General features: G+C 54.4%; 1 protein-coding gene across 2 annotated transcripts in view; it reads left to right on the top strand.

Annotated features, from left to right (window-relative positions):
* Positions 1–241: 241 nt before the first annotated feature.
* The window catches only part of LOC101416025 (granulocyte-macrophage colony-stimulating factor receptor subunit alpha), a 579,672-nt gene continuing 561,992 nt past the window's right edge, over positions 242–17,921 (top strand). For both annotated transcript variants that reach the window (XM_071213447.1, XM_071213446.1), the window contains exons 1-3: positions 242–337; positions 8,588–8,730; positions 16,078–16,205. In XM_071213447.1, coding sequence (XP_071069548.1) covers positions 8,643–8,730; positions 16,078–16,205 — 216 coding nt within the window. In that variant the 5' untranslated portion in view covers positions 242–337; positions 8,588–8,642. The remainder of the gene's footprint in view (positions 338–8,587; positions 8,731–16,077; positions 16,206–17,921) is intronic.

Consider the following 17,921-nt stretch of genomic DNA (forward strand, 5'->3'; position numbering starts at 1 on the left):
CCACGTCACAACCACCTCTGCTGGGCTCGGGGGCACGAGGCACGTGCATGCACGGGTATGTGCACAGGTGAGCGTGGCCCACCCTCGGGCTCGTCCGAGGGTCTTCTCTTCAGGGCCGCCGCTGGGAGTGACGACTTCACCGTTCATGCAGTTTCCCAGTGGTTTCTGGCTCCAAATGAGGAAGCATGGGCACAGTGGGGGAGGGAGAGCCGGAGGAGAAGGAAGTAGTGGACTTGAAGCTATTTGCTTGCCATCAGTATGCTCATGCTGGAAGGAGGGACAGCCCGATGTGGGGGACGCGGGAAGCAGACTGAAGGACGAGCACCTGCTGCCCGGGGTAAGCCGTTTTCCTTTTAATTTTTTGTGCTACGCGGGCATGTCTGGGTGGCGCAGGGCTGTTTGTCTGCCCTGGTGGCTGCTGCCAGGCTGCTCGAGGTCCAGGTCATGAGGGTCTCAGGGTGGAGAGGGAACATCCCAGAGCAAAGAGAGACCCAAACGAAAAGAGCCCGCTCGGGCTGCATTTCGAGCTCTGCAAGCCCCATCCTCCTGGAGCAAGCCCTGTGCACCCAGGACGTGACTCTGGTTTGGAATCTGCTGGGATGGAGAACAGGCTGTTGCCGTCATCTACAAAGGGAGAGCAGCGTCGAGAATCTGGGCAGGCCAAAGACCCTGGCAAGTACCTGACAGCCTGGGCTAGAAGTTACGGGGACCTTGAGGGTCCCCAGTTTTTTGCCAAGAACGGCAAGCCATCGCGTTCAGAGAGCGCGAAGGCCGGTGAAGTGCTCCAGGGATGGAAGCTGCAGCCCTGGTTGGAACCGAGCCTGGGAGAAAGGAGGCATCTGTTCCTGGGCACACAGAGCCTTCCTCCCAAGACGCCCCCGGGCTGTCTCCGGCACGGGTTAGATTTGAGGAGTGCCGGCGGCACAGAGGAGACTGTGGGGTTCTCTTTCCTGATCAGGCTGAGATTCTGCAGAATCATCTGGCGTCCTGTCCCTGCTGGGGGGAAAGCCAGCTCTTCAGGGGTGGGGCACGGGGAAGGAGCATCTATAAAAGGGGAAAGAAAACCCGAACCGGCTGGAAACCAAAAGGAGAAGAGAAAGCTGAGGAGGAGGCTGTAGGAGAGGCAGCCTTGGGTGCATTCTCCGGCGAGCAGCAAGCAAGCGTGGAAGGCAAGCTGGAATTCCCCCCCTTTCTCAGATGTGGAAACTGAGGCACAGGATCTTGAAGGAACCAGACAGAAAACGGGAGGGTTTGCGCCCCGAATCGGTTCCCCAGGAGCCCAGGGAAAGCAGGGATGGAGCTTCAGCTCAGCTCGTCCCCTCAAAATCCAGGTCCCTGGCACATGAAGCGGACGTGGGGCCGAGCCTCTCGGCAGGCGCCCAAACGGACTTCCCGTCTCGGACCAGAAAAGCTGCTCGCTTAGCTCAAGCATGGGGCTCACGCTTCAGCAGCTCAGGGTCATGAAAGAAGGTGGGCTCCCCGCAAGTGAGCTCAAAGCGGGGCGCTGAGCAGGTGCCCTTGCAAAACCGCTCTGGGCTGGGCAGTGCAGTGAGCTCTGGACGTGAAACCTTCATCAACGCGGCCCACCTGTTCGGGCTGTCAGAGGTTTCCTTCACAAGGTTTGCAAAGATTAACAGGTCCTGAGACTGTGACTCAACTCTCTCATGCCTACGTAGCCCTCTCCTCCCAAGAATGAACAGAGGAGCCCCAGGGCAGGGGGAGGTGGGGCAAATAAAGACCCTCGTGCTTCCAGGCTCAGGCTCACCAACCATTCCCATATTCCAAGGATACTCCCCCCTAGCCCACTCCCCCCTAGCCACACAGCGGAAGAGTCCACCTTTACGGCCCCTTTCTGGCACCAGGCTCGACTTGGTTTCTACCCCCCTCTCCAATGACTAATGTTTGCCTATTAATGTGCCATATAAAGTCATATCCACCCCCTTCCAGGGGCAGGCTGGAGTCTCATCTTCAGACCCCTCCGCTGGGAGAGCTCCTCAATAAACTTCCTGCCTGCAGTCATCAGTCTCCACATCCCAGTGAGCACCGTTTCGCCAACACGGCTCAGTTTTTCTTTTTTTGTTTGTTTGTTTTTGAGGGACAGGGGCTGGGGATTGAACCCGGGACCTTGTATTGTGGGGAGCTGGAGCTCAACCCCCAACGCCCATCGGCTCGCCTGGGTTGGGGCTTTTTGTCAGTTTTGCTTGTCGTTTGTCTTTTCAGGAGGCACCGGGAAGCGAACCCGGGACTTTCCATGTGGGAGGCAGGCGCTTGACGGCTTGAGCCACGTCTGCTTCCTCGGCTCGGTTTTGGCAACTGAGAAATGGGGAAGGACCAGGGTGAAGAGAGTGAGGCATTTACCTTGGGTGCATCATCTAAGGGAGCACCAAACTCAGGGAAGAGATAAAATATTATTTTAATGCAGCATTTAAAAAAACTGAAAGTGCATGCAAAGATGTCACGATGAGCTAAACAATCAGCATTATAGATAAAACCAGGACTCATCAAGGATGGGATTGCCTCGGATGCAAAATCCAAAAGGGCACCCAAAACCTCTCTCGGAAGGTAATAGATAATGCTCTAGTAAAAAGTCAAAACAAATGCCAAAATATCCACAATGAACCGAATATCGCCATCTTAAATAAAGACAGGATTCTACAGGAACGGGATAAAGGTGAGGCAAGTGGTCTGTGCAAATGCAGGCCCTGTCCCTTCTTTATTTTAAAGGTTGAAGGGATGGGACCTGCATTTACGCAGATCACACAGATTTCCGTGCCGCTGACAACAATAGAAGCAAAGAAGAGGCAGCAAATAGACACAGAGAACAGACAACCGGGGTGGGGGGTGGGGGTGGGGAATTAAATAAATAAATAAATCTTTTTAAAAAATGTCTATATATATATAGCATTGAAATATTGCTTACCTGGATGCCTGAGTTTGGGGCACACCCATTTATTTTTGCGTCCAAGGCCAGTGCCTCCCATGCCTCACCCTAATCCTCGCTCTGCTCAAAGGGTCAACTGCCCCTCTTTTTCCAATGACCCCTGCTCCAGCTGCCCCGCCCCGAGCACCTGAGCCAAGGTCCAGTGCCCACCCTCACTGGAGACCTTTTCCCAGAGAGCGCGGGAGGCCTTGTGCTCAGGCAGAAGTCCGCCCTGAAAGGGTCTGGCTTTCATCTGCGTCCACCCGGCGGTGCATCTCCGTCTGTCCTTGCTGAGCCAGCGTTAGGCTTTCAGCCGTTTGCGCAGAGCGCTGGTCTCGGGGCTGCCCTGGTGTGCAAACGTGCGTGTCGATGCCCAGAGGTGCGCTCGACCTGAAACCGGGGCGGGGAGCTGGGCTGGGGGTCCACTGGGACCCCCGGGTCCGAGATCTGAGGCCCCTTCTCAGGACACCCACAATGGGTGTGAGGGAGGGGAGCGGAAGGAGCCCCCGGGCCTTGCAACGCTGGACTGATGCTCAGAGGCGCTGCCCCCCTCCCCGGAGGCCACACCGAGGCCCAGGTCTGCGCCGGGGTGCGCGGGACGCGGGCGGCTGCCGGCTGGGGAGGCTGCAGCGGGGCGACTGAGGGATGGGGCTTGGCGACGGGCCCGCCCCTCGGCTCCTTGGTCACGCCCCTCGGCTCTTGGTCACGCCCCTCGGCTCTTGGTCACGCCCCTCGGCTCTTGGTCACGCCCCTCGGCTCCTTGGTCACGCCCCCTCGGCGCCTTGGCAACGGCATCTCGGCTCCTTGGTCACGCCCCTCGGCTCCTTGGTAACGGCCCTCGGCTCCTTGGTCACGCCCCTCGGCTCCTTGGTAACGGCCCTCGGCTCTTGGTCACGCCCCTCGGCTCCTTGGTCACGCCCCTCGGCTCCTTGGCAACAGCATCTCGGCTTCTTGGTAACGGCCCGCCCCTCGGCTCCTTGGCAACGGCATCTCGGCTCCTTGGTCACGCCCCTCGGCTCCTTGGTAACGGCCCTCGGCTCCTTAGTCACGCCCCTCAGCTCCTTGGTAATGGCCCTCGGCTCTTGGTCACGCCCCTCGGCTCCTTGGTCACGCCCCTCGGCTCCTTGGCCACGCCCCCTCGGCTCCTTGGTAACGGCCCGCCCCTCGGCTCCTTGGGAACTCCCCCTCGTCACTTGCGTAGCAGCCCACCCCTCGGCTCCTTGGTAACGCCCCTCGACTCATTTGTAAGGCCCCTCGGTTCATTCGTAACACCACCTCTGCTCCTTGGTGACGCCCCTCGGTGCCTTGGTAACGGCCCGCCCCTCGGCTCCTTGGGCGCGCCCCTCCACTCATCGGTAAAGCCCCCTCGGCTCCTTGGTCACGCCCCTCGGCTCCTTGGTCACGCCCCTCGGCTCCTTGGTCACGCCCCTTGGCTCCTTGGTAACGGCCCACCCTTCGGCTCCTTGGTCACGCCCCTCAGCTCCTTGGTAACGGCCCACCCCTCGGCTCCTTGGTCACGCTCCTCAGCTCCTTGGTAACGCCCCCCTCGGCTCCTAGGTAATGCCCCCTGGCTCCTTGGTAACTGCGCGCCCCTTCACTCCTCACTAACGGCCCTCGGCTCCTTGGTCACGCCCCTCAGCTCCTTGGTAACGGCCCACCCCTCGGCTCCTTGGTCACGCCCCTTCAACTCCTTGGTCACGCCTCTCAGCTCCTTGGTAACGGCCCACCCCTCGGCTCCTTGGTCACGCCCCTCAGCTCCTTGGTAACGCCCCCTCGGCTCCTTGGTAACGGCCCACCCCTCGGCTCCTTGGTCACGCCCCTCGGCTCCTTGGTAACGCCCCCTGGCTCCTTGGTAACTGCGCGCCCCTTCACTCCTCACTAACGGCCCTCGGCTCCCTGGCCACGCCCCTCAGCTCCCTGGCCACTCCCTCTCGGGTCCTTGGTCACGCCCCCTCGGCTCTTGGTGACCACCCTCGGCTCCCTGGCCACGCCCCTCGGCTCCCTGGCCACGCCCCTCGGCTCCTTGGAAACTGCCTGCCCCTCGGCTCCCTGGAAACCGACGCCACCTGCATCGTGCGCAGGAAGGGAATAAGGAGGGCAGGACGGGAAGTGGGGGCAGGATGGGAAGGAAGGGAGGAGGGAGGGAGGGAGGGAGGAAGGAAGGAAGGAGAGAGTGAGGATGGAAGGAAAGAAGAGAGGGAGGGAGGGAGGGAGGGAGGGAGGAGGGAGAGAGGAGGGAAGGAAGGATGCAAGGAGGGAGGAGGGAGGGAGGGAGGATGGAAGGAATGAAAGAGAAAAGGAAAGAAGGAAGGAGGGAGGAGGAAGGGATGGAGGAAGGGAGGGAAGATGAAAGGAATGAAAGAGGAAAGGAAGGAAGAAAGGGAGGGAGGGAGGAAGGAGGGAGGGAGGAAAAAAAGAAGAGGAAAGGATGGCAGGGGGAAGGAAAAGAAGGAAGGAAAAGATGCCTAATATCAAAGCGGAAACGTGACCCATCATTTCTTGTTCAACCCCCAAAAACCCCTGTAAACTAAGTAAGAGTCAGAGCAAGGAGAAACTTTGAAAAGGGAGGGCAGCTTTCCCCAAGCCCCTTAAAACCACTGTTATGCGTTCAGCCGTGGGTCCCAGGCACCCCTAAACCCCCGCCGAGCCTGATCCGAGACGGGGAGGGGGGGCCACATCCTACAACCCGGGGCCAGGGAAACAAAAGCCCCTCGGTGCTGCATGGACAGGACGCCTTCCCCACAGCGGCTCTTGCTCAACAAATTGATTCTGGAGAAAGGAGAAGTCGCTGGCGGTTCTGGGTTCTAGGGTCAGGGCAGGGGTGGTGGAGGCGGCCAGGAGTCCAAGGCACTGCTTGGAGGAGGAAGAAGGACGGGGTGGCACAGGAAGGGCAGGTTAGCTTTGAGGGAAGAGCATGTCGCGCCTCGGCTCCAGCCACAAACTCAGGCAGAGAGAGAAGGACGGGTCCACCAGCCCGAGGTCCCTGGAGCCAGCTGTCTCTCGGTCCAGCACCTGCTCACAACTCCTCCCCGTCCTTCTCATCTCATCCTGTCATTTGTCCAGAAACTGACCATCAAGCGACATTCAGGCTCTCCTGTAAGCTTCAGGGCAGTCGATTCTGGTATTTGTGGTTGGCGAAATAACGGTTCCCAAAGATGCCCAGTCTTCATCCGTGATACCTGCGCAAATGCCACCTGGCATGCAAAATCAGCTCTGCAGGTGTGATTAAGTAAGAACCCTGAGCTGGGTTGTAGTAGGAGCAAAGTTGGTACTACGTTAACTCAAAAAGGCACAAAGCATGGGATTTGCTTTTTGAGATGTGAATATGATTACGCTTTTTCTTCTCTACAATTTTTCTCATTGACGAGGAGCCCTTGACTATGTCATTGAATCTGTGTGTTTTTCTGAACACGAGAGGAACACCTGAGTTGGTAGTTGAAATTAGATGAGAGAAGAGTGACCAGACAGAGCTTTGGGGAGTAACTCATCCATAACGTGTTGAACTGCCCTTGTCTGTTATGTTAGGTTTTGAATTTGAACTAAAGTCTTTTTTAAAAAAAAAGGATCCTGAATTATGGGAGATTGTTCTGGAGTATCTGGCTGGACCCCCTGTCATCACAAGCGTCCATAGAAGTAGAAGGCGGGGGGTCAAATTCAGAGGCGATGGGGTAGCAGAACTGGAAGTCAGAGTCAGAGAGAAGACACGAAGACCCACCAAGGGATGCAGGAGACCTCTAGAAGCTGGAAAGACAAGTTCTCCCCAGAGATTCCAGGCAGTTCCCAAGAGTCCTGCCCCGAGCTCTAATTTTTCCACATCCTCGCCACCTCTTGGTTTTATCTGAGTTGAGTCCAGCCGTCCTAGTCGGAAGTGGTATCTCACTGGGGTCTTGATTTGCATTTTCCTGATTTGCATTGTCATGTGTTTTGGGTTTTTTTTTTTTTTTTTTTTTGGCTGTTTGTACATCTTCAGAGAAATGTCTATTGGGATCCTTGGCCCATTTTTTGAGTTGGGTTGTTTGTCGTTTTATTATTTTGTTCTCAGTGATTTATATATTCTAGACACAAGTCCTTTATCGTAATATGCTGTGCACATAGTCGGGTTGTCTGTTTTGCTTTCTCGGTGATGTTCTTTGAAGCAGAAAGGTTTTCCGTTATGATGACATCCCATGTATCTACTTTCTTTTCTGTCCTTGCTTCTGCTTTTGGTGTCTGTCTAAAAAAGAACACCACTGCCCAATTCAAAGTCACAAAGGCTGACGTCTGTGTTTTCTCCCAAGAGTTTTGTAGTTTCTGCTCTTGTATTCAGGTCTTTGCTCCACTGTGGGTTAATTTTTGTATCTGGCTTCATTTGTTTACCTTTTAGCACTTCAGACAGTCTGTAATTTCCACCCATTCCGCAGTCACTTAAGTTGTGCATTGTCTCCTAGAAAGCAGGCAACTTGGGTTCTCATGCACAGCTATTGGGGAGTCCAGATGGAGGGGACCCCGAAACAAAGCACACAGAGCCCCACCCGTGGGGTCTGCTGCACCCTGTAGGAGACTCAGGGTGGAGGGAACCCCGAAACACAGCTCACAGAGAGCTCCACCCATGGGCTCTGCTGCACCCTGCAGGAGACGAGGCGGAAGGGACCCCAAACAAGCTGAAGCAGGACCCTCCGTCGTCAGCTGTGGTGCAGCGAGGGGGAGCTGGGGTCAAGGTGTCCACGCACTCTGCATGCAGGGACCCCCACTCACGGACTCAGGGGCACAGTGTTGGATCCACCAACACTTGGTGGGCTCTGGCACACGGCATATCGGTGGCCTTGTCTCAGGATGCTGTGAGCCCAGGATGGTGCTGGAGCATGTGGGACTGTGCCCCTGCAGTGTGGAGCATAGCAAGGGACACAGACCCCACACCTGTGGGTCAGGACGCTGTCTGCATCCCAGCGCCAGCCCTGAGTCCAGCTCTGGAACTGCAGCAGGGAACACCGGCCTTGCCAGGGCCCCTGTGCTGCCCCAGACGGTGCCCCTGGGGATGCAGTGGGCATCCCCATGAGAGCCAATTTCCCCAGGTGTGCAGTGACCCTCCCTGTCCCCAGCCAATTTCCCCAAGTGTGCAGTGACCCCCCATGCCTCAGCTAATTTCCCCAAGTGTGCAGTGACCATCCCTGTCTCCAGCAAATTTCCCCAGGTGTGCAGTGACCCCCCATCCCTCAGCTAATTTCCCCAAGTGTGCAGTGACCGTCCCTGTCCCCAGCCAATTTCTCAGGTGTGCAGTGACCGTCCCTGTCCCCAGCCAATTTCCCCAAGTGTGCAGTGACCCTCCCTGTCCCCAGCCAATTTCCCAGGTGTGCAGTGACCCTCCCTGTCCCCAGCCAATTTCCCAGGTGTGCAGTGACCCTCCCTGTCCCCAGCCAATTTCCCAGGTGTGCAGTGACCCTCTCTGTCCCCAGCCAATTTCCCAGATGTGCAGTGACCCTCCCTGTCCCCAGCCAATTTCCCAGGTGTGCAGTGACCCTCCCTGTCCCCAGCCAATTTCCCCAAGTGTGCAGTGACCCTCCCTGTCCCCAGCCAATTTCCCAGGTGTGCAGTGACCCTCCCTGTCCCCAGCCAATTTCCCAGGTGTGCAGTGACCCTCCCTGTCCCCAGCCAATTTCCCAGGTGTGCAGTGACCCTCCCTGTCCCCAGCCTATTGCCCAGGTCTGCACAGTGACCGCCCTGCCCCCCAGCTCTGCCGTGTCCCATGGGCAGCTCCATGGACGTGCTGGAGATGGCCGTGATGCTCTCTTCGTTGCTGCTCCCTGCGTCCCCCCTGGCCCGGGACCACCAGGGTAAGTCTGAGGAGGGGCCTCCCTCTTCCGAGGCTCGTGGTAAGATTGACGTCACCCATGTCTGCAAACTCACCTCTACACCTGTATCCAAGGTCGTACTGTTTTCATGTCTCCTTAAAAAAGTGATTGGGCTCCTATGGATACCATATGTTCATATCCAACCCTCGAATGGACGATTTTAACCATTTTAAGCGTGCAACCCGCAGCCAGTAATGCCATTCCCAAAGGCCTAGGACCATCACCCCAATCGTTTCCAGAACTTTTTCACCACCCAACACAGAAACTCTGTACCCATTAAGCAATAACCCGTCCTCCCTCACCCACTGCCCTCGGCAACCTCTAATCTACTTCCTGTGTCTATTTCCCTATTTTGGACATTTCATAAAAGTGAAGCAAACAATATCTGGCTTCTTTCACATAGCAGGATTTTCTAAGGTCCATCCACGCCGTAGCACGCATCTGCACTCCGTCCCTTTCTACGGCTGGAATTTATTCCAGTTATGAAACTGCTTTTCTACGGCTGGAATTTATTCCAGTTATGAAACTGCTATGAAGCAGTTTTTCACTGCCTCATCTTCTTTTTTTCTTTTTCCTCTCTCTTTATTTTTTTTTTAAATGTTACATTAAAAAAATATGAGGTCCCCATATACCCCCACACACACTCCTCCCACATCAACAACCTCTTTCATCGTCGTGGCACATTCATTGCATTTGGTGAACACATTTTGGAGCACTGCTGCCCCACATGGATAGTGGTTTACATTGTAGTTTACACTCTCCCCCAGTCCACCCAGTGGGCCATGGCAGGACATACAATGTCCAGTAACTGTCCCTGCAATATCATTCAGGACAACTCCAAGTCCTGAAAATGCCCCACACATCACATCTCTTCTTCCCTCTCCCTGCCCTCAGCAGCTACCGTGGCCACTTTCTCCACATTAATGCTATAATTTATTCCATTGCTACAGGGACGATTGTTCTGTAGTAGAATATCACTAAGTGCACTCTAATCCATATTTTATTCCTCCATCCTGTGCACCCTGGGATGGTGATGTCCACTCCACCTCTAGATCAAGATGGGGGTGCCTCATCTTCTGACGGCCATTTGGGTGGCTCCCACCTTTGGGCACGATGCATAAGGCCACTGGTGAACAATGGCATGCAAGAAGCTCTTTGAATACCACTTTCAGCTTCTCTAGGCTTGTAACTATGTACCATAATTACACGTCTGGGTCGTACGGTAACTCTATGTTTAAGTTCCTAAGGAACCAAGAAAGATTCCCACAGTGGCTGTGCCATTTTACGTGCCCACCAGCAACGCACGCGGACTCCAAATTCCACTTTATCTCAAACTGGGTGCTTCCTGCCTTGCACTGGCCCCAGACCCCTCCTGTGTGGCGCATCCCGGTGCAAAGACGGGGTTGAGGCTCAGGTAGTCTAATAAACACGGAGCTGGTGGTGGGGTCAGTTAGGACCCGGTCCCCTGACGGGCGCGGCAAGGGGCTTTCTCTTCCCGTCCTGTGACACGTCAGCCACCGTAGAAGGGAAGTGCAGCTCGTCAGCCCCAGATGTTGGTGACGGGATACGGAAGGGCTTGCCCAGGTGTTCCCATCTCGCTCCGAACACCCGGCAAGGGGGCAGCCCTCTCCAGCACAGGACGGCCTGCAACTGCCCTGCAGGTCGGGGCTCTGCGCAGGTGAGGAAGGGGCTTCTCCCCTGGGATTCCGAATTGGGAATGAGGAAGACGCCCGGAAGCCCCCGAGCCCCCGCCTGACCTTGGCAGGTGCCCAGCCCAGCTCCGGGCGGAGAGGGCTGGACAGGGCTAGAGCACAGCTGGGTCTGCCGGTGTGCGGCCGGAAAACCTCCTGCAAAGACCACCTGGCGGGCAGCGCGACCACCTGGCGGGCAGCGCTACTGCCTGGCAGCAGCGCCGGGAGCCCAGGAAGGGCCCGAGGGAAAGCGTGCGCGGGGCCAGACCGTCCCTGACCCGTGGGGGGTGTGCCGCGAGGGTGTGGGTGTGTGGCTGTGTGTGCATAGAGCGTGTGACTGTGTGTGACGCTGCGTGACTGTGTGGGCTGCACGTGTGTTCCTGTGTGTAATTGTGTGTGCGTGATTTTGTGTGGCTGTGTGTGACTGTGTGACTGTGTATGCGTGTGATTGAGTGTGAGTGTGTGTATGTGTATGTGTGGGGGGACTATGTGTGGGGCTGCACGTGTGATTCTGTGTGTAATTGTGTGTATGATTTTGTGTGGCTGTGTGTGTGACTGTGTGTGAGTGTGTGTATTCAGTGTGTGACTGTGACTGTGTGTGACTGCAGCACGTGTGTTTATGTGTGTAATTGTGTCGTGTGATTTTGTGTGGCTATGTGCAACTGTGTGTATGTGTGTGATTTTGTGTGTATTTAGTGTGTTTATGTGTGTGACTCTGTGTGTGTAATTGTGTGTGTGATTTTGTCTGTGTGCGACTGTGTGACTGTATGTGTATGACTTTATGTGTGTGCATTCAGTGTGTTTATGTATGGAACTGTGTGTGTAAGTGCATGTGTGTTTGTGTGTATAATTGTGTGTGTGATTTCGTGTAGCTGTATGTGGCTTGTGTGAGTGTGTGACTGTGTGTATATGTGTGATTGTGTGTGTATTTAGAGTGTTTATGTATGTGACTGTGTGACTGCATGTGTGTTTCTGTGTGTGTGAACATGTGTGTGATTTTGTGTGGCTGTGTATGTGTGTGTGATTATGTGTGAGATGCATGTGTTTTATTTGTGTGATTGTGTTTATGCGTGGCTATGTGTGTGTTTGTGTGTGGAGTGTGTGGCTGTGTGTGACTGTGCGATGGCATGTGTGACCGTGTGTTTAGATGTTTGTGTGTGTTTATAGGTGCGGCTGTGTGTGCTTGTGTTTGTGTCCATGTGTGTTTATGAGTATAACTGCATGTGTGTGACTGTGTGGAAGTGTGTGTGACTGTGTGCCTATGCCTGTGTGTGCGGCTGTAACTGCGTGCGTGTGGCTGTGCGTGTCTATGCGTGTGGCTAGGTGTGGTGTGCCTCGAGGAGCTGCAGGTGGATGACCGGGTGTGGGGCTGAGGAAGAGACGCGGTGCGCCCTGCGTGTGGGAGCGTGGGCGCCGCCTAGGAGCGTGTGTGGAGGGAAGTGGTTTCCGTGTGTGTGTGGGTGTGTGCATGAGTGTGTGCAGATGTGCGGGAGGGATGAGCGACTGCGCGTGGGCGCGCGTGTCGCTCCCTGGGACCCCCTGCCTGGAGGGACGCCCCCCATGCGCAGAACGTGTGTTTGCCTGAGGTCGAGTGTACAGCGTGTGAGTCTTCATGTGAGTGTGCGCTCCTGGTGTCTGTGCGTGCGTGCGTGAGTTGTGCGTGTGTGTTTGGGGGGGAGGAGAGAGCAAGCCCTGGGGCAGCCCCATAAAGCTGTGCCCTGACTGCTGACCCCTGCTCCTGCAGAGGGGTCACCCCCAGGCAGGCAGGCAAGGGGCTGGAGTCGCCCACCATGCCAGAGAGAGAGGCGCGGGGGCGGGGAGCAGTTTGCAGCTGGGGGAGGTGGAAAGGGCTGGGGGGTCTCGGGAGGGAGGTCTCAGGCCTGGGGGTCTCATGGGGGGTGGTCTCAGGGATGGGGGCGTCTCAGGGTTGGGGGGAGCTCTGGGGGGGTCTCAGTGCTGGGCATCTCAGGGCTGGGGGTCTCATGGCTGGGGGGGTGTCTCAGGACCAGGGGTTCTCAGGGCTGAGGAGTCTCAGGGCTGGGGGTTCTCAGGCTGGGGGGGAGGGTTTGGGGGGTCTCTGGGCTAGGAGTTCTCAGAGCTGGAGGGTCTCATGGCTGGAGGGAGGGCTGAGGTCTCAGGGCTGGGGGGTCTCAGGGCTGGAGGATCTCAGGGTTGGGGTCCTCAGGGCTGGGGGGGGTGTCTCAGGGCTAGGGGATTTCAGGGCTGGCGGGGTTTTAGGGCTGGGGGTCTCAGGGCTGGGAGGTCTCAGGGCTTGGGGAGGGCTGGGGGTCTCTGAACTAAAGGATCTCAGGGCTGGGGGGTCTCAGGGCTGGGGAATCTCAGGGCTGGGGGTCTCAGGGCTGGAGGTCTACGAGCTAGGGTGTCTCACAGCTGGGATTCTCAGGGCTGGGGGTCTCAGGGCTGGGGGGTCTCATGGCTGGGAGAGGGCTGGGGGTCTCAAGGCTGGGGGTCTACGAGCTAGGGGGTCTCAGGGCTGGGGGTTCTCAGGGCTGGGGGAGGGGTTGGGGTGTCAGGGCTGGGGCAGGAGTGGATGCAGCAGCGGGGGGAGTAGCCGTGAGCTCCCCTAAGGAACCTGAGACATCCCAGCCAGGGGAGCGCAGGAGAGCACGGGAGTCAGGCGGCTGACTCAGGGAGGGCTGTGGTCCCCCCAGCAGAAAAGGACCCTTGACCCCAGCCGCAGCCCTGGGGAAGGGGCCTCGGGATGGTGGGGATCGGGTGTGGACGGCTTGCGAGAGCCGAGAGCGAGCGGCGGGGCGAGCGGGGTGTGGCCACACAGGTGTAGGAGCCCGAGGACGTGCCACGTGCTAGGTTCTCCAACGTGTCCTCTCACGCCGTCACCGCACGCCCTGCGGACTCTACAAGGGGCATACAGCCGGTGTGTAAACCGAGGGCCAGCTGTTCTCTTCCCTCCACTCTGCCTTGCACAGAGGAGGCTGGGGACCCCGTAAAAGAAGGTGGTGACACATTGTGTGTCCTGCCATGGCCCAGTGGGTGGACTGGGGAGAGTGTCAACTACAATGTAAACTATAATCCAGGCAGTGCAGCAGTGCTTCCAAGATGTATTCACCAAATGCAACGAATGTGCCACAACGATGAAAGAGGTTGATGTGGGAGGAGTGGGGAGATGGGGGATGGGGTATATGGGAAACCTCATATTTTTTTAATGTAACATTTAAAAGAAAATAAAGAAGGAACTAAAAAAAAGAAGGTGGTGACCATTGAGGTGCTAGCACATGCTAAAGGAGACTGAGTCAATGGCAACGCGAGGGCAAGAAAAGATCACCGCCCTGCAGGCACTCATCGATAATCAGACCATCGCGGTTTTAGGCGGGGAAGAGGTGAAAACACAATAAGTCTTGAAGGATATCCTGAATGTTTTGGGGTGTGGATGACTGAGCCCTAAGAAGTTTGCTGGGGCGTTTGTGAAAACGTGTGTTCTCGTATGGAGAGGGAATTGGGGACCACGGTCGTGGGGGGGGGGCTGCTTGGAGAAAGCCTGTTTCCTCCAAGAACTCACCTGTTGTCCAGGTAAAGCATTGTCAGGGCAGGAGAAGGAAGACGTCCTATCCCCCCAAAATGTTCTTCCCATGTACGAGGTCCCAGGTTCAAATCCCTGGTACCCTCCTGAAAACAAAAAACAAACCAAGAAGAAAACCAACTCTTGCTTGGAAGTGGATGTAGCTCAGTGGTTCTGTGTTCATTTCCTGGTATCTCCTTAATAATATATATATCTATATATATATTCTCAGGGACCACTCCCCAGTGACTGTTTAAGAACTCTTGATGTGCAAGTCTCTTTTATGTCCTTTCATCAAGAGACACTTTATTTTATTTGAAAAAAAAAAAAGGTGGAGTAGGGAACACAAAGGATAAGCTAGCTGGAAAGTCACACAGCTGGTGAGCGGGCAGACCCACACCTGTCCATCTGAAAGTAGCTCTGATTTGCACAGGTAGACCATGGAAACACCCTACTTTTTTGTCACCCTGAGAAACAAGACAGGTTAGAGTGTAGGTTTGGGTGTCTACTTCCCGTTCCTCTGCTCTGCTGAGAACCTGTTGAAACCCATCAGGTGATACAAAGGTGCATTAAGTGAGTCCAGCTCTTGTGGATGGCTGGCTCTGAAGATGCTCAGGTGTAAGATGCGCCTGACTTCAAACTTTCCCCACCCCTTTTGCATGTGGGTATAAACTTAAGGGCAAAGGGGTAAGGTGGGAGGACCCAGGCCAAGAGAATACTTGGTTTTTCTTCCCAGAAATGATGTGTGAATTTGAGGATGGAGAGACCTCCAAGAACTATAACGGAGTATGGGGTAATGAGAAACTTGGGATGGAAACTGACCTTTGGTTTTAGCCACTGGAGACCTAGAAAGAGATGCAAGGAAACATGGAAGCAGGGGGCAAATGCAGAGATGGGGAGGGGGCGTGGAAGGAGAGAGGAAAAAGGGGCCATCTGGGTGACAGGTTGTATTTGTCAGCCAAAGGGGTGCTGATGCAAATACCAGAAATGGGTTGATTTTTATACAGGGTATTTATGTGGGGTAGGAGCTTACAGATCCCAGGCCATAAAGCATAAGTTACTTCCCTCGCCAAAGTCTATTTTCACGTGTTGGCGCAAGATGGCGGCCGACGTCTGCGAGGGCTCAGGCTTCCTGGGTTCCTCCCTTCCAGGGTCTTGCCTCTCTCTGGGTTCAGGGTTCCTCTCTTCCCAGGGCTTGCTTCTTCCTGGGCTCAAGGTTCCTCTCTTCCTGGGTCTTGCTTCTGTTTACTTCCTGTGGCTTAAGTCTTCAGCATCAAACTCCAACATCAAAACACCAACATCAAAAACCCCCAACTCTGTCCTCTGCCATGTCTTTTATCTATAAGTCCCCACCCACCAATTGGTGAGGACTCAGTGCCCTAATGACGTGGCCCAATCAAAGCCCTAATCGTAACTTAATCACGCCCAGGTACAGACCAGATGACAAACAAAATCCAATATCTATTTTTGGAATTCATAACCATATCCAACGGCTGCATAGGTGATGAGAGGGAGAATGTAGAAATGGACAAAGACCCCCCCAAAATGGAAAGAAGCAGAGGTCTTTATTCAGCACTGGCTTTATCCAACAAGGGAGTTGGCCACCATCCCTTGCACTGCGCAGAGCCTCCAAGGCAAGTGGGGGAGTGGGAAAGCACCGTAGCAGAAAAGGTAAGACTTTAGGTGTACCTTGATTCGAAACCATTGGTGGGGAGAAGCTGGAGGCAGCTTGCCAGATTTGGGGCCCCCTATGCGACGGGTTAGGGGGGAGCATATTTGGCTTTCTCCGCCTGGCACTAAGTTAGACGTTGGGACAAAAATTCGGGAAACTCTCAGGGAGTGAACAAGTCCTGGATACTTGGGGCTGATTGTTACAGGGTGCATGAACTGGCTTCCTGGGCTGGCCACTGCAGGTGGTGGGTCAGAGTTTTTTTATTTTTCTGTCTTCTCTGGCGGTTGCCCTCTGTGTATTCACCCTCCTGGGAATTAGTTTCCTGCAGAGGTCCTGAGCTTCACTTACAAGGTTCAGATGTGATGGTCAGACAACGTGGCAACCGCACGAGTAATTTCAGAATCCACTCCTCTCCCTACCCTTTGCAGATCTTACAACCAGGAACCTAAACATGACGTTTGACCCCAGGGAATGGAAATTATCTTGGGAATGCCAAGAAAATGCTACCAACGTTGCATGTTTCATGATTCACAAAGAGGGACCGTTTAAAAAGAAGGTAAGACAGACTTTGTGTGCCCAATTCCCAATCTAGATAGAATTAAAAACATGTGCATGGCCGAGGGGCAAATTGGGGAGCTCTGGCTCTACCTGCACCGGCAAAGCTGCCTCGGGTGTAAGGTGTGTTTAGCGTCTAGCTCCCTTGGGCACAGAGAAATCCCTTGGAAAAGGTCGCAAGAGAAAGGAGAGAGGAGCCGTGTTTGGCCTGTTCCATGAGCTGGGCTTGCAGAGGAAGGAGGGAGAGACAACCAGAGAGCAGCATCAGATGTGTCTTTTGGTCTCTGTGCTCATGGACTTTTGCCAAGGTTAAAGAAAGAGGATGGGGAGGAGGTGAGCAAGAGGTGGTGAGAGAGAGAGAGAGAGAGAGAGAGAGAGAGAGAGAGAGAGAGAGAGAGAGAGAGAGAGAGAGAGATCTGCTAGTTATAAGGTACCCTGAAAGCTCTGCCTGCAGGACCTGAAACTAGAAACGGGCAGAAGCGGGTGAGCTTACCTGGCTACAGATCTCAGTGCAGCTCTGCGCACAGGTGGCTCCAGGGAACGAGGCAGCTGCAGAGTGAGGGATTCGGGGGTCCACGGCAAGGAAGGGCCCCCAGCCAGAGCCTGACGCCCCTAGAGGGGGCGGGACACCAGCCGGCTCCTCCACTCCCGCCCCCAGCGAGGGGACGTGGGGACGGCCGGGCAGTCGCAGCCTTGCTGGGCAGACCTGGGGACGGGGCCGCAGAGCCCTGGAGCAGCAGGGTAGCTTGTGGAGGCCATGGGCAGTCCCCAGGTGTCCCCGGATTTTCCAGGGAAGAGTTTGAAGGGGATTCAACAGCCAACGCAGTGAATCTCAAACATTATTGTCCCTGCAGGCTGATGTCCCTTAGGGAAACTGACCACCTGCCTGCAATGGTAGCCTTTTATTTGTTTGCAACGTCAAAGATCATTTAACCCCTTTGCCTGTCAGATGAAGACCCCAAACCCCTTACTAAGTCCACACTATACTATGTATTTTTTTTTTTAAACAGTAAGATATCCCATTTAAGGGAATGTCAGACTTAATATAGTTAAGGTGGCAATTCTACCCTCAAAACGTTCAGAAATACAATGAATGCTTATCAAAATCTCATAGCCCATTTAAAAGAATAAATACAATAATAAACAAAAAACAAAGAATCAAACAAGAACATTTCTCACCTCTTAATGAAAATATTCTACTAATGATAGACATGAATTCACAGCACTGTGATTATACCAAATAAATAAATTATATATGTATATATAGGTTTATTTCTGAAGTATAAATTCTATCACTTTAGATGTTTACCTTTATGTCAATAGGACACTATTTTAATAAATGTAGATTCGTAATGTTTTTAAATATAGAAATGGATATCTCCTTGTTTTGTTCTTTTTCAGTATAATTTTGTCTATTAAGGTGTATTTTTTAATAATCTATCACATCTCCCCAAGAATAATGGGTTTTTCACATTTAAATTGAAGCTCACAGATTGCTGGTTAACAACACCTGCTTTATTTTTTTTTATCTCTTTTTTTCCCCAATTTCTACTCAATTTATTCATTTTAAAAAATATATTACATTCAAAAACTATGAGGTCCCCATTCACCCCCACCCCACCACTCCCCCCACAGGAACACTCTCCCCCATCCTCATGACACATCCATTGCATCTGGTGAGTACATCTCTGGGCATCGCTGCACCCCATGGCCTGTG

The sequence above is a fragment of the Dasypus novemcinctus genome, chromosome Y (assembly GCF_030445035.2).
Source record: "Dasypus novemcinctus isolate mDasNov1 chromosome Y, mDasNov1.1.hap2, whole genome shotgun sequence".
Lineage (NCBI taxonomy): Eukaryota > Metazoa > Chordata > Mammalia > Cingulata > Dasypodidae > Dasypus > Dasypus novemcinctus.